The sequence below is a fragment of the Acanthaster planci genome, linkage group LG13 (genome assembly GCF_054643075.1).
Source record: "Acanthaster planci isolate LZ-2023a linkage group LG13, COTS_SCS, whole genome shotgun sequence".
NCBI lineage: Eukaryota > Metazoa > Echinodermata > Asteroidea > Valvatida > Acanthasteridae > Acanthaster > Acanthaster planci.
In genome coordinates this window covers 10,287,627-10,304,032 of record NC_141789.1, presented here as the reverse complement: position 1 = coordinate 10,304,032, position 16,406 = coordinate 10,287,627, and the positions used below count along the sequence as shown (strand labels likewise).

General features: G+C 40.0%; 1 protein-coding gene across 2 annotated transcripts; it reads right to left on the bottom strand.

Annotated features, from left to right (window-relative positions):
* Positions 1-240: 240 nt before the first annotated feature.
* On the bottom strand, positions 241-15,951 carry LOC110985091 (casein kinase I-like). Of its 2 annotated transcripts, XM_022245841.2 has the most exons (7): positions 15,639-15,951; positions 11,575-11,681; positions 7,576-7,702; positions 6,859-6,957; positions 5,985-6,124; positions 4,487-4,640; positions 241-3,467 (listed from the first exon to the last, which is right to left on the bottom strand). In XM_022245841.2, exons 1-7 carry the CDS (start codon positions 15,765-15,767, stop codon positions 3,213-3,215), a joined length of 1,011 nt encoding a protein of 336 aa, XP_022101533.1. In that variant the 5' UTR covers positions 15,768-15,951; the 3' UTR covers positions 241-3,212. The 2 variants fall into 2 exon arrangements, with proteins under 2 accessions (XP_022101533.1, XP_087000907.1); XM_087144781.1 differs by lacking the exon at positions 11,575-11,681 and having other exon boundaries at positions 15,639-15,950.
* Positions 15,952-16,406: the final 455 nt, after the last annotated feature.

Below are 16,406 nucleotides of genomic sequence, written 5' to 3'. Positions count from 1 at the left end.
ATGGACGACTGTGTTCATGCTGAAAATTGAAAATTTTCTACCCCACCTAAGACAAACCCTGAATACGCAATACGAACGACTTTTCACGTTCTGGTCTATTTTACCCACCGCAGTATCGTGGCCAAGCCCAACGCCAAAAGTGAAACTTTAATCGCTGAGGTGACGTGACGGAAAATGTTTGGTACACGTATTTTGTTTTTTAATCTTTCACACTAATAATTACAGACAAATTCACAGAGATAATTATGGCAAATATTTTATTCTGAATGAAAGTTACGAATGCTCATTGTTAGCACTCTGTAACATTTACACAGGCGTACTCAACTTAGAAAGTTAAATCAAACTCCGAACTCAGGACAACTGGTGGGACGAAATACATTGTAAGCGCTTCCGGGAGTATACACTATTGTCACAGAGTTCCCTGTGGCCAACCGACAAAGATACAATTATATACCTGTAGTTAAGATAACCGCAGCCACAATTGCCAATTTTAAATAAATCTTTGCAGTCCCACAATTTCAGGTAGAACGCTCACCTGAATGGTTTACATCAATGTTGAAAACCAACATTGATGAAACTGCATTTACGGACATTACGGGAGGCTGGCGATGTTGGACTATTAAACATCGCCAGCCTTCCCAAAAAGTCACACTAATTAGCCCGTTTTCCAATACTCAACTTGGTGTCCTCGATTATGGGCCTGAAGCGTTTACCTTAAATTGAAATACTGTAATGTTTGGCTCTTTTGCATCTTACTTGATGTGTTGTGGCACTATGAGACTTGCTATTGTGTTTACAACCTCAAAGTCAGGAAGTAAAAAACAGTTGAAGCCCGAGACGGAGCCCAAGTCGAGTATTGGAAAACGGCCTTAGGCCCTGCATTTTGCGCTTTCCCGAGCAGCTGTGCTGCCAGGCGAATAGCGTAGACACTACACGTGTCGAGTACATGTTATGTGTGCGTGCTCATAATTCTGTAGTGTGTAGTCTCTACTCGTTTCGCCTAGAAGGTTCGTTGCACGTACGTGAGTAACGGGCGCATTAAACAGGGTTGAGATTGAACAATGATAAAAATAGCTGAAATCATCTGAAAAAGGGCATAAAAAAGCTGAACTGTGAAAGTCCCCTATACTTTTGTACACAGCCAGTGAGGGAAAAAAAGCTGAAATACTAACCAACAAAATGTGAAAACAGCTCTAAAGCAGAGAAATCTCACCCGATGAAAGTCACGACGCCTCATCAGTCTCTGCTATCGAAGGATAGTTAACTACATGTAGTTAGTGCCGTGCACTTTTAGATGTTGAGTATTGCAGTAATTTGCTCCTAGTCTAAAGGTAATGTTAATCAAAACCACATTAGCTAACTTGGGTGGTTCTTACACATTGTACGTAGAGGAAATCATGCTCCGTCAATGAAGTTCTTCAAACCAATTTCTGACAGTTAACAATTTGTACGCATAAAAAGAGTATTTGGTCAGCTCCCTCTAAACAACACACACAGGACCACCATTTTGAAAAAGTGCCGTAATTATAAAGTTTAAAATCCTGTCGATTCTTCACAGTGAAGCTATGCACTGCTTCATGAGATCACATACATTTTGGCAAAGTTAAATTATGAGTATCCGCTCACATGTACAAGCTATTGCATTGAAAAAATTATCAGCTAGTCCTCCCGCAAAACAAAACACAAAACATAACAAAATAAATAAAAAATAACAATACAATGTAATAATAGCAGTAATTAACAAAAAGTCAAGATTGGGTTTAATGTGAAAATAGGAAATAAGAAATGGGAAATAAGTAAATGAGTAATGGAGGTATTTAAGTTTAATTGTACATGTACCTGTCTCGTCCCGATCTCAAATGCCAACAAGGCCTCAATTTTCTTGAACCCCACTGTATCAATGGAACATAACATACTTGTAAAAGTAATTACTGTATTGCAGGCGAAAAAATTAACCGCATTAAATATACACAAGTTCCAACATCAACCGTAATTGATAAAAGCGGTCAATATACTCAGCTATTTTTCTGGCATTAGTTTTGGGACGTAAATATTACCACAGACAAGTGTATTTACACGGCTGCACTGACACATGCAAAATGTGCGTAAGTATGTACACATAAAGCTCCATATTTCCACTGCTGTGGACGCCATTCTGCAGACGGACAGCATGCAGTTATTTCGTGTCGTAAGGAATTGTGATCTGCAAAATACAAATCATGCTTCTTCATGCAGTGTGAACTACTGCAAATGTCTGCTTGAAACATCTGCGTAATAAAAAAAAAACAGTAACAATTCCTCCCCAGTACCACTCCCTGACATATTCTCCTGCTAAAAATCTAACAGGAATGCTGGATTTGGCTCTAATGTTCTCAATAAAAGATTTACAGATCCAAAAAAGAGCACCCATTTTTTTTCATCCAAAAGATATAAAAAAAAATCTACAAGAGAATAACACAAAAATGAATCTACATTTTGGAGCTGAATCAGGAAAATAAACTGGAGAATCCTGTAAATACTTAGAGTCATGTGTTCATTTTTTTTTCAGAAACTAAACTGTTGACCCTACATAATGTTCTTAAAAAAAGCGTGATTGAAAGAATGCAATTCACAGATCATGGTACTTTTCCAAACTTAAAACTATAACACCGTTATGTAAATGCCAAAAGGTTATCGTCTAGAATGAAGGAAAGTAAAATCCAACCCTCAGTTAATCAATTTTGGTCAAGTTGCGTTCTTCATATATCACTCAATTCCCTCCAGCAAAAATTTCTTTGAAATTGGGACGTATCTGGCTGCTTGTGCATTACAATGTTATTTAATAATTTACAATATTCACAAAATAGAGTAGAGACCATGGCGCATGGAATCCATCCAAGATTACATCAGTACAAATGACACAATATTCAAGTGTTATCAAGGAACAAACTGAACGATTGTCCATTCCAAAGTGTTGCCCACGATACATTTCTCTTCACAATCACAAGGTAGTGATTTGTCGATTAAAAAAAGTCCTCTCCAGAGCCGTCAGTATGCACATGACAAGGTGTGCGAGAATTTGAAGTCATTAGCTTTCTTTCAATGTGGCAATTCCGCATGCTTTTGATTTCATCACCACACTTTGTACCCACTCAGACAGTGCACGTCAGCATCAAAGTGCCCCAGTGAACGGAGGTCGCCTGCGCACTGGGCAATGCAAAGCTCATGACGGTTCAGCGCCGGCTCATGTTCCTGCTCTCTGAGTGGCGCGTGCCTTGAGCTGTCATGTGATTGGCTGTGCTTGGGTGGCTGGGGGGCGCGGCCACCTTCTGCTTCAGCATGGTCCAGTCAAAGGTGTAGTCATACTGGTGGTTTAAGGTGCGGAACAGGATACGGAAAAGCTGCCGCAGGTACATGTAGTCGGGCCCCTCGTCAAAGCGCAGTCCTCGTGCATAGTTCAGATACATGGAAAACTCGGCTGGAAAGCCCTAACACAGAGATTATGGAAACGGAAAGTTTAACATCAAACCTTTAACTTTGCATTGTGACCCGATTCCAGGAAATGAGTCTGAAGGACATATTTTCGCTGGATCGTTCTCCACAAAAGTTACAAACAACACACTCTACTCATTGTTTGGGTATATGGCACTTAAATTTGAGCATTACAATGTATAATAAATGGGGGTATTAAAATGGATTAAAAAAACCAAGGACTGAATCTACCAAATTCCACTGCAAAAGATTCATTTCTGGACCTCTTAACCACTTCAGACCGGGGCATTTTTCAACGTTGAGGATGCTGGGCCGGCATGACTATCATTTTTTCTGTTTTCAAAATCCTTCAACAATTCATCATTCCATTTAACGGTCATTTATAGCCGCACAGAGTAATCTTCAGGCACTACTCTAAGTTGACAGGTGACCTTCATTGACTCCCGAATATTTCAGCCAGGCCTGCAGCCTTGTAAACAGAGCCCAGATTGTGCGGTGTTATACAACTGTCTTTTGTTCATGAACCTGGCTCAGTGCACTGCTGACCTCTTTTCAATAGGGGCCAGATTAGCATGCAGCGGTGCTGTGTGGCTCATCGCTGCGGTGGTGGAGAGCTTTTGTCCCCGGAGGTAATCCGCTTGCTCTAAATACCCCAAACCCTGGTATACGGTTTCAAAATAACGCTGGATTATCACCACTTTTGAGAGTGAAAAATGCCGGTCATGCCCAGCAGCCTGGTCTTTTGTTCGGAGTACGGTTTTTTGTTACAGGGCCCTGTTTCCTTTGTCCGAGTTCGGAGACCCAGGCCACACATAAACCATACGGCTCCGATTTCGGAGTCCCCGGCTGGTAGTGGTTAAAGTGGAAGATTTTGATTTTGAAACTAATTTTGTAGGGTTGGATCACATCTACAACTCCCTTCTAGGTGTGACACACAATCCACCATAGGATGCAGATATCTTTGACATCAGCGTCCTTGACCTTTTACGAGCCAAGAACTACCACATTCACTCACTTTAGAGAGCACCTCCACAGGCGTGGACATTTTCTTCTCGCTGATCTTCTCATACTTCTGTTTCTTGGTGGCAGCTTTCAGACCCTGCCATGGTAGACTGGTCCTGTTGAAGTACATCAGCACGTAGCCCAGAGACTCCATGTCATCCCGTCGACTAAATCCCAATTAGAGAGAGTTCATTAAATGCATGTGTGTATATATACAATAATACTGATATCTCAGGGTGGAGTACACACAATGTAAAGGTTATGTATTTGTTGAGAATTGACATTCTTAGTAGCTTAGCAGCTGCTCATTGTTCACTGTAGCAACTTCTGTTCATATATGTACATGCACCTGCTAGCAATAGAAAGTCAGAAATCTGAGCCATCAGATAGCAAAAGAATGAGCCGGGCCAGAGAAACTATTTACATGTGGACACATTTCCATGTTTAAACACTGCCACTTTGAGCCTTGACAGTGGACATTACACAAACATACAAGTAGCAATCGACACAAACATGCATCGGTCAAGCTTCCATAACTTTCAATGGAAAACCTAGCAAACACCACCCCTTCTTTTCTGTAAAGCAGCATCTCTGTTTTCTGAAAATAGTGCTCACTTTTGCTGGAACATTTTTACTGATCATTTTCCCATTTTTGTGGAAACTGGAATGTTCTGACCTGTCGCGGTCTAATAACTTTAAAATTGGGATGATTCCTAATCAGAATGGTTGGCAGGTACTGGTACGTTTGCAGTTACATGTAAATGGTTGGCAGGTACATGTACGTATGCAGTTATCGGCCTGTGGTTGGGTCTGTTACTTTCCTCTTTTTTATTTCCGTTTTACACATTCAAGTATTTCAACCACTATGGTTAAGGTCTGATTCATTTAAACCCATCCCTGGTTTCAATTAATTAAGCTAGTGTCTAATATTCAAACGTTTGAACATTCAAATCATTTTTTTCTACTTGTACACTGTGGAATAAAACTGAATGAAAAACAGGGGATATTCTGATACTACGATTGTATTTCTCAGTTTTACAAGAACTATTTAACCTGTAAGTTGATACTCAGTAATCTAATACACTTGAAGTTGAAAAAGCCAGAAAAGGAGAAGCTCTGGTACTTGTACATGTATGTTTGCCTAAAATGCTTCATCTTCAGTTTGAATCTTCAGATCTGTGCACAAGAATATTACCATGCAGATATGTTGTCCTAACAGGAAACATTTTTCTCCTGCTATTCAAAAATCAGTTGAAAAGAAATAAAAACATTGAGTACTTAACCTAAATTTATATTAATATTACTCTACTGATCAGCCAATACAATCTACAGCTGAACAGTGAATACAATAACATTTTAAATACAAATCAAGGTTTTTAATCAGCATTTGGTGATATACTTTAGTCGTAGCTCAAGTGGAACATGTCGTATTGTTTTCACATGTACAGTACTTCTTTTTTTTAAAGAGGGTGTTTACCTTTTGAAGGGTGAATGAGAGGATATTTACTGACCTTTGCTCAATGCCAAGATGTGCATTAATACTGGCGTATCTTGCCGTGCCTGTGAGATTCTTGTCTTCCCTGTAGGGGATGTGGGATTTGGATCTGCTGTCACGGTACTTCTTGGCCAGTCCAAAGTCAATAATGAAGAGCTGATTACAAAATAAAATAAATAAAAAAAATGGACACAGCTACTCATAATACTGGGACAAACTAGCTACCGATTTATTTTCATAGCAGGGCTCCTGAACCTAAAGGGCAATTAATTTCCATGACTTTTCCATGACCAATTTATGAAAATCTATGACCCAATAACACCACTTCTTGGACTATTCAGACTTTTAAAGTTGGGACTAAAATCACACATTTTTATGTACTTATTTCTGATAATAGAAATTACACACAGTGTTTGAAAATTTCCATGAATTTTCATGACTTGAGTAATGTTACAAAAGTCCATGACTTTTCCAGGCCTGAAAAACGAAAACAAATTTCCTTGACTTTTTCATGACTTTTCCAGGTAGCGGGAACCCTTTCATAACTAACTCTGACGTTGAGTACATGTACCTCTGATTCTTTACCATGTTTGATTTATTGCAAGAACAAGCTGGAAATAGCTAGCCAAAAACCTGATTTATGTGAAAAGTTCCAATACTCTTTTACAAACCAGGTGAAATTCAGGGTCAACATCTAAACCAAAAAAGCTGAAATCAGCTAAAAAGCTGAATTCTCACACCCCTGCTTGTTTTTCAATTTAAAGCTAAGTCAGGCACTCAATTTCTAATGCGGGCGAAAGCCCGATGTTTTTAATAATGGGAGAGTCTACCATCACCCACATACAGGTAAACGAAAGGTGTGGTATTCAGTTGATTTGATCCAAGCTCACCTGGTTGCAGTGTTTGCCGATGCCCATTAGGAAGTTATCGGGCTTGATGTCTCTGTGGATGAAATTCTTTCCGTGGACAAACTCGATACGACTGATCATCTGCAGAGAAAGAAGGCACGGCCAAAAAGGCGGAGATGTTATGCATGCAAATTTCAGTAATTGCATATGGTGTCCTGGTATGGTACCGGTACATGGTACAAGTGAGAGGCAGCATCACTTTACATGTACATGTATATATGCCTGACATTTGTTGTGGCTTGTGTGTTTTTAGAAGCTTGTTGAATTACATGTACATGTATGTACCTCTTCGTGAAAACTCTGAGGAATTAATCAACCGTACATGTCATGTCAGAATGCAGTCACCTGTACAACAGGCACCATACATGTACCTCACGGAACATGTTAACGTAAGCTACACGCACATGTACATGTACAATAAAATAAGCCAATCCCCAAAAGCTACATGCAGGCCGAGTAGGCATACAGTGTACATGTATCATCCGACCTTTGTCCGTGGATGCCAGACATATTATTCATAGTCGTAACCGGCCAGAACACCATTGGGACTGGGCTCAATGGGCCAGCGCATTCAAAAATGGCCACTGTGCCAACTTGGAATCTTACTAGAAAAACAGCGCTGAATGAAAGCCAATTTTTGGAGTGTGGTTTCTTGTGGGAATGCGTGAAGAAACGCTGGGGAAAAGTTCACTGTCTCACCTGATCTGCCAACATCAAGACGGTCTTCATTGTGAACTTGCGACTGCAGAAGTTGAACAGGTCCTCCAGACTGGGACCAAGCAAGTCCATGACCAGGACATTGTAATCCTTCTCCGTACCATACCAGCTGAAAATTAATCAAGCATTCACTTCACGGTCAATTACTAGTACTTGCATTTACACAAAGAAAATTATTCAAAGAAGATGTATGCCCACTTCTTAAAATGGTAGAACCGTAAACCTGAAAAACTTTCAAAATTTGTATTGCATCACCTTCATTAACCCTAACACCTCAAGGGTTGCTGGCCTTAACCTTCCCCATTCACACAAAGTTAAACACCCATATGGAACTTTGTGCACAGAGGCTGTTGGACTTTGTTTTTCTGAGGTACAGTATGCCAAACCCAATGCAAAAGCCAGCTGTTATGGCCCTACCAGACCTATCCCCACAGAATTAAACACGTAACTACAGTTTAATTCTGTGTGGTTGGGGAAGGATAGGGTTAAATCAACATGATTATTAAGCCATGAATTACATGTACATTTAATGTACCATACATGTACATGTATTAAAAAAGAAAAAAAAATGGCAGTTTCATGTAACTGCATACATGTACATTCTGAAATGACATTAAAACAAATAAAATTAACTGAGGATTAGTGATACTGCAATCCAGGTTGAATTTGAGGGACAGGCTGGACTAAGAAATAGGAATCTAAACAAAGTTGTGAGAGAAACATGTACATGTACAAATAATACTTGGTCAATAACATGTACATGTATGTGCATCATGTACAAATATGCACATGCACAGAATATACATGTACATGTACACTGTACTTTTGTGCACATTACACATTCATTCACTTCACTCAAGGTGACTGCAGTGCCTCAATTATTTATGCAATCCCCCATCTGATCATGCCCATGTACATGAATCTTGCTACATGTGCACACATGTACTGTATGTATTATCAACATGTTCGCCAACTTTCTCAGTTAACATTTTACATGTAAATACATACATGTAACAATGCACATGTACATGTGTGCCCAATCCCCATACATGAACATTTGTGTAGGCTAAAAAAGATGCATTCTTCACATTCACCTCATGATTCGGAGCAAGCTTTGCTTAGTTACATGTACATATGTGTAAGAGACGCCTTGCACCAAGACACTGTTTTCAATGCATAAGAAGGACACAAAGGAACCAGTCTATTCCAGAGATGGTGGTCGCTGTGCAAAAGCAAACTGGTCTTTAGTCTGGGGAATTCAAATTGTTACAATGTTTAAGTGCAATCAGACAACTCAGTGTACCAGATTTTAGTCAAAGCTAACTTGTGAAAGGCTTATTATTTCATGCCTGATGCATACATGTAGCACATCTCCTGTACATGTACATGGTATCAGTACATGTGTACAGTATTGGTTCCCCTCATTGCTTCCTGCTCCCCATTACATGTACCGTACATGTACAAAAAAAGCCACACACTGAACATTATACAGCTGTTAACTGCTGTGATCCATGGCATGACAGGTAGAGTCCATGTACATGTACCATACATACAAACCCATGAATAAATAAATCATTGCGACTCACAATTGTTTTTCTCTACCATCAGACCATGTCCTTTAATTACATGTACATATCACCCAATTTGCAATAACCTTTGAGTCAATGGAAGTACACATAACTTCTGAGATCATATTTGAGTTTACTCAAACTTTGGGCGATAACAGAACTTTTTGTTTCATTTTGATAACCCCGTGACTTTCAATACATAATGTTCATGTACATGTCCAAAGTTGGGTGGCTGACGCACTGCAGGTATCATACTGAAGTGAATGTGCTAGCTTGTGTACAGCCATGTAGCCTCTAGTACAACCTGTACTCTCTGTATATGTACAGTATGTACTATCCACCAGTACCAGTATGTTCAAAACTCTTGACAACAATAAAGGCGATATTTGGGGGGTTCCTGAACAACATCGGTTTGGGGTAGTGGTTCTTCTTCACCTTCCACCCCTGTGGTCCGGGTTTGATTCCCGGCTGGGTCCACAATGTGGATTGGGTTTTCGGTCCCTTCGAGTACCTGATTCCGTGGGTTTAACCCAGAATATTCCTCTGCGGTTTTCCTCCCACCTCTAAATCTGTGCCTGCCTCTCATTGTCTCCTCTCCACAGCTTCAGGGTTGCGAGCTACATGTACAGACCTAGGGTGCCTTTGAAGAATTCTTACTGTCCTTGCCAGTAATAAATAATGACAACATGTACATGCACATTTACCGGTACCAGTGCATCTGTCTGAGGGTTACACATGAACTTCTGATCTCAGGTGACCAGCTCTTATCCAATAAAATTGCTCAATTTAATAGAGTGCATAACCATGGTACCACTGCAATAGACATGCGCCGGCACGCACAATGGGAGAAAAAAAAAAGTTGGTGATGCAGTCAGCTTGTGTGAATCAAACAAAGTCTGTGGTGAACACCCACCCTCTTTTGTCCCCGATTACCGGTTCTGGTAGTTGTACATGTATGGCTCAGTTGGCGTGAACTGCTGGTAAGCTCTACGCCTGACACAGAACCATGAAATAATGAATTATGGTGGGATGCTGTGCGTGGGTGCCTTTTGAATACCAATACTGAATGCACAGTCCATCCTCAATATAGAGAACACAGTTATAACAAATTACTGTTATAAAGTGCGAAGTCTGGCAATCCCAATTACTGTACATGTTCTTCAGTTCATATGTCTTTCTTTGTTTCACTACTCCTATTATATCAAAGTCCTGGTTACGTGTATAACAAAGTAATTGTCTGGTCCCTCTAACTTTGCTTCCCATTTCAAGAAGTTGAATGCAATGCATTAATGAGAGTGTCTTTGGTTCCCTTTCTTCTTTTGATTTCCTGCTAGTCTCAAAATGTAATGTAAATGTAAACATGTACCGCTAAGTGTAAATAAACGGCCAAGTGACAACCTGATGGATAAACACTACATTTCAATACAAGATTTAAAAAGAAAATAAAATCTGAACTTGAACAAGACACTGACATTATCAGCTGCCTAGAGAGATGCCAAGAGATACATGTATGAATGCAATGACAAAAGGTGGAGCATACCGCTACATGCACTGCAGATTGAAATAACACAGTACAACTTACATCACGTACATGTACATTCGACACACAAGTTCAAAACAAATCTTTCCTAAAATGAGAACTCAGTAGGAAACTGCTACTTTGTACGAGCGACAGCGATTCGTCTCCCTCAGTACCCCTCCCAAGTAATGGTGCAACAACGGTACAATCTACTGGTCAGTCCACTTTCTCTTAGGCCAAACAAAAAATACCTGTGTTTCTGGTTACCCGACTCAACCTTCATGTAGAAAATCACGCGGAACCTAGATCTTTTTATTCGTCAAATCAAATATACACGTAAAATCTTATGGTGCCTTTCTCCAAGCCTAATTTTGTGTATATCGTCCTGTACATTGTATTGTACATGTACCCGTAGTTTAAATTTCTTTTTTTGCATAAGATGGATGGCAATACGATAATCTTTGGCTTGATCAATTTGTGGCACATGTACAGTATTAATATAATACTGACTTACCAGTAGTACCTGTTACAAATATACGCCCCCCCCAAAAAAAAAATACAGACCATCATCAAACCCTAATATTTGGGCAAAAAAAAATTAGAGTAAAAAAAAAAATTCACCCTACCAACCACCCTAATTTTTCATTGTAATAGGAAGCACAGCTAATTTTTGGTTTGGCCGTATTTTGTACAACACCTGTACTCGTAATGCCTTCCCACCATGAGAAGGTTCCCCTGAATTTACAGACAGTTGAGCGATCCTGCGCTTTGGTTGGTTCTATCGGCACAACTCACTACTGGTACACTGTATCTCAATGGTCTTCCTAGTGAACAATTTGGTGCACCGGAGACTTTACCGTGTCGCTTTCAGCCTTAAAACTACAATGTACTTGCCTGATTTTGGGAATGCCAATTCCGCCCTGCAGTATTTTGTACAATTTGCTTTCGTACAAAAGCTGCGGATGCCTCGCTTTGTGGGACTCTAACTTCACCGCGACTTCCTGTAGAGAACACCATGAGGAAGAAGAAATGATGAATGTGGAAGATGTAAGTGGTGGTGCGATGCAGGTGCTACTGTCCACACTCAAACATGTACGTGTAGACATGTACAATGTATGCTACATGTACATGTACATGTACTAGCGACTACTTGTTGGATGTTCATGTTTTTAGTGATGCTGTCATTTTCTCATCTGCAACCATAGTGCTTCCTCAAAGACCACTTGTGTCTTTCTAAACTGTGGTATACATGTGTACATGTCTATGCAGTGTACATGTACACGTGTACATGTACATCTACAAATCTGTTTGTTTTTTCCCCTCCACATGCTTGCAGACTACACATGACCAACTAAGGTGTGTACGGAATTTACGTTGATGATTTATAGGAAACTCATCCTTGTTCTACCAACATACATGTACATGTATGCATACTGTTTATATCCACATCACATTTAAAAGAGTGATATAACCATTTGAAACTGAAAGTATGTGTAAATGAAAGCCTTGGGCTATGCAGAACATTTATAAAGAAATACTGGATGTCCCAGTGATAAATGTACACATCATGTAAATGTACACATGTACACATGTATGTTATTGTCTTTGGTGTGCATTTTACAAAGTCTACAGTTGATGCCCACAAAATGCAGTTCTGATTCGTGAGATTATTTTGGACATCCCTAATCAGCCAAAAATTGTACTTAAATGTGAAAAAGTAGGGCTTACCGGTACATTGTACATGTACAATGTACACATGCACATGTGTGCTCGATGCCAAAAGGCTGCACATGTACATGAACATTGATGAACAAAATGTTTTGCGGCAACACGCATGACACATGTACTACATTACACGTACAAGGACATATACGTGCAGGTTGGGTATGTCGGGCGTGATTGGTCAATCTGCATGATCCTATTGAACCCCAGTATCAGGTGGTCCTGTGTGAAATCTCCGACTTCCTCTTACAAAACTGTGAATTCTAAAGAAAATTCAATCACCTGAGAGGTGAAGTTATGGACAGATCATACAGCAAGACTGAGAAATCCCAGAATAACAGAAATTGTGCGGTTGTATAGATGTACATGTACATCATATAGATCATCTGGGTATGTACACATAATGTACACACATGAAAATAATACAGCGTTCGTTATACTTCATGTAGGCCTACCGGTACCTGTACATGACCAAACTACACCCCATAACTAAAGACCGCCAAAGCTCTCATGCACATCACCAGTCCATGAGCCAGAAAAGAAAAAGCCTATGCTGGGCAGTTTCAAAGAAAACTTGAACCTTTTTCTTACCCCGGAATAAATAAGTCATGTTAGTGTTTCTTCATCAGATTTATTAGTTTGGCGACTTTCAATTCATCAAGGTCACTTCATGTATAATTAGTCTTTAGGAAGATAAGCTCTAGCCAGATACACAATTGTGTCTAAAACAGAACAAGGGAAGAGTTCCATATGCAGACACTAGTAATTCTTCCCTGAGGTGACCTACACTGTCAGGGATCTGCCGCTGCCGGTCGGCGCCGGTCAGGCCCAACCGGCATGCAGCATTGCCGAGCGCCACAATCTGCCAAATTAACTTTTCCGACCGGCACATATTCCCGATAAGAACCCAAATAAAATAGCATCTTGGTCGAGGGATCGATGGTGAAGATATGAAGATCGTGAAGAAACCGTAAAATTTGCCATGCATATCGTCTGCGCACCAACGTACGTGCATATGCAACATATCTGGACCAAATATTAACATGAACCAATAGGAGGCTTTGTTACGCGCAATGCACGTGTACATGGTGCGTAACGAATCTTTCCATTGGTTGGAAAGCCACACATAGGCTTGCATATGCAACGCTCTCAGTGCGCGAAGATCGGAAAACCCCCTCTCCATGATGTACAGCGTTGTTTGTCCAGTTCCGCATTTTACCACAACTTGAAAAGAGAATTTGGCTTAACTTTCAGAAAGACAAAATTGCAAATGACCCCATTCACACTTCGTTTAAACACTTAAAAATCTGACAGAAAAACAATTTCACATGTACTTGCAAAACTGACAATCGACCGTGACTGTTTTTCGCCGCGCCGACCACGGTTAGCAACATTCGGTGCATGTATTTTCTGCTCGATGTTGCATAAAACGATCACTGCGATCGTTTTTTAAACCAACGATCGCACCGCATTCGTTAATTGTTGTTTATCCCACGGTGAAAATATTAACTCCACCATTTTTTTATTCAAAAGTAACAGCATGATTTTGCCTTTTCCGTAAACGAGTTCCATATGGCAAGATACACGCGCTCAGTATGCAAGTGACACATGGCCAGATGTGTCAGAAAAGCAAATGGCCAATCTACATTATGTTCATGTAGACTTTAAAATGACTGTTCAGAAAATCCCTGCACACATTTATGAATGTCGTTATGCATACTGTACAAACTTTTGTACAAAGAAAATAAGGAAAATATTCCGCCAAGATTTAGCATGTTTCGCCTTATTTTCAACACACAAAAAAATGAAAAATGATTTGAATAGCAATGAAAAATTATGGGCATCATAGAGATAGAAATTAATTCAATATTTAAGGGATTTACAGAATAAAATCAATATTTATTTCTACTCTTTTTTTTCTAATTCAATTGCCCGTCTAAAATTATCACTTCATCCTAGTTGACCAAAATTACAAATTTTCAATTTTTTTTATCAAATTTCAGAAATTTCAGACATGAGATCCCTAATTCTAGGCTGTGTATACACAGCTGAAAACACTCAAAAAGTGCTGTTTCCGGCCATCTGGGGGCCTTTTAGATTCCAAAAATTTTCTGGTACGCTCCGCGCCAACCGATGGTGCCGCTCCGCTTAGATAGTCCTGCCGGCACTAAAACCATCCTGGGCAGAACCCTGCACTGTACATGTGCATGTATTAGCCATTGGAAAGTAGAAACAAGTCAATATAAGTTCAATTTCAGAAGGAAAAAAACAAGTCGTGTACTTTGAAAACACTCAGAATTTTTTAGACCAGTCTCATAGGGTTTGTGACAGGATGTCAAGTGGCGTAGGTACATGTACATGTATATGGAACTCTTTCCAAAAACAAAAAACAAACAAGGCCAAATATGACAAACAAACAAAACTACCCAACATGCCCAAGCCAAAAATACGGAAAGGGTTCTATCAGCCATTACAGCTTCAACTTTTGATTACCTAAAACAGCTTGTCCCACAGACTAATTTAGTCTTAGGCTACAACAGTTTCTTTTGTAGTTTATGGGGCAACTGGTGCAAACATCTTGGAATTTCACAAAATTGCGGGTAGCAACCACACCGCGCCGATGAAAACAACTGCAACAAGCGCGCGCACATAAAACAAAAGATTGCGTAACCCAATCTTTGGAATCAACTGGCTGGTGCGTGCATACGTTGCCATGGTCGCTGTTTTCACCAGCGCTGTACCTGCACTTTTGCGAGAATCCCGGATGTCCTCGCTGTCCCATACTCAAATCAGAATTGCCAATGCTGAATCAATAAATGACATGAACACCCTGAACATGATGTGGACTTGGCTGGCCAACATGGCTAATTATTAATTAATGACCACATGATGCATGTACTATCATGCATGTATCATGACCTTTGATCATGTTGATACATGTACATGTAGACTGTTTTCTAGACTTGGACACGTTGGTTGATGAACCGCACAGGATTGAGGACGAATTTTCATGGTCTATAGCCTCGGTGGTAACACCAGCAAGAAGATCAAACTCAACCACGTCAACCATGACATGTCAACTGTCCCTTCAATGACTCAGACTCAGTCATGTCACGGCGAGTAAATGTACGTGGTTGCTGCAAGCGGAAGTCTTGATAAAAAGGAAAACAATTTTAATAATACAAGGAAAAAGAGAAAAAAAACGAAGGCCTTCAATTTTTCAAACCCATACTTACATCTCCATTGCTGATGTTGATTCCCAAGTATATGTCGCCAAATGATCCGCTGCCAATTTTCCTCACTAGTCTGTACTTTCCGCCCACTATAAACTCAGATTTTGTTGTGGATCCCGAGGTGCATGCCATTGTGTTAACTCAAGTGGCTAGTATATTTCTACATATGGTAAACTGTCACATTTCTCGTGGAATAATGAGGGGAAAACATATGTTTTCAGAAACTACTTTAACAGTCATGAAGGAAACGCTCGAGCGTTCTTTACGCAGCCGACTGCCAGGTTTCCATGATTCATTTTGTGATTGTTTTGTGTTGGTGCTCCTATCGATACTACTTCCAAATCAATATTTCGAATTCCATTATCGAAAGTCTCCCTGCTCACAATCGGTGACAATTGCTTGAAAAATATTCTGAATCAAAAATCCGATTGACTACAAACACTGCATGTAATAGATTAGTTTAATTTAATAACTAAGCCAACAAAGTTTTGAAAGAGATTTCGAAGGAAATGATCAGCAAAGAGCATCGATACTCTACGTATAAATTGGGTATCGTTTCTATCGAAATGTACGCATTCCATCCACGTAGTCCTAACACGTACACACTTTGCCACTTGGTTACCAGTGCACGGTACCAGCAGCACTGTCGCTATTCGTCGTTTGTTTATGCTATGCCAAGGCCATGTCGCGTCGCGGATTGTTCCCCCCCCCCATAATTAAGAAAATAATAGAACTGTTTTGAAACTAAACATTTTGCAGGCGCACTCTCGA

Excerpts from the sequence above, each read along its gene's own strand:
- LOC110985091 (XM_022245841.2), bottom strand. The coding sequence starts at position 15,767 with ATGGCATGCACCTCGGGATCCACAACAAAATCTGAGTTTATAGTGGGC. Across the intron at positions 11,682-15,638 it reads TCAACATCAGCAATGGAGAT|GAAGTCGCGGTGAAGTTAGA; the intron begins GTAAGTATGGGT and ends TGTTCTCTACAG. Across the intron at positions 4,641-5,984 it reads CATCTTGGCATTGAGCAAAG|TCGACGGGATGACATGGAGT; the intron begins GTCAGTAAATAT and ends ATTGGGATTTAG.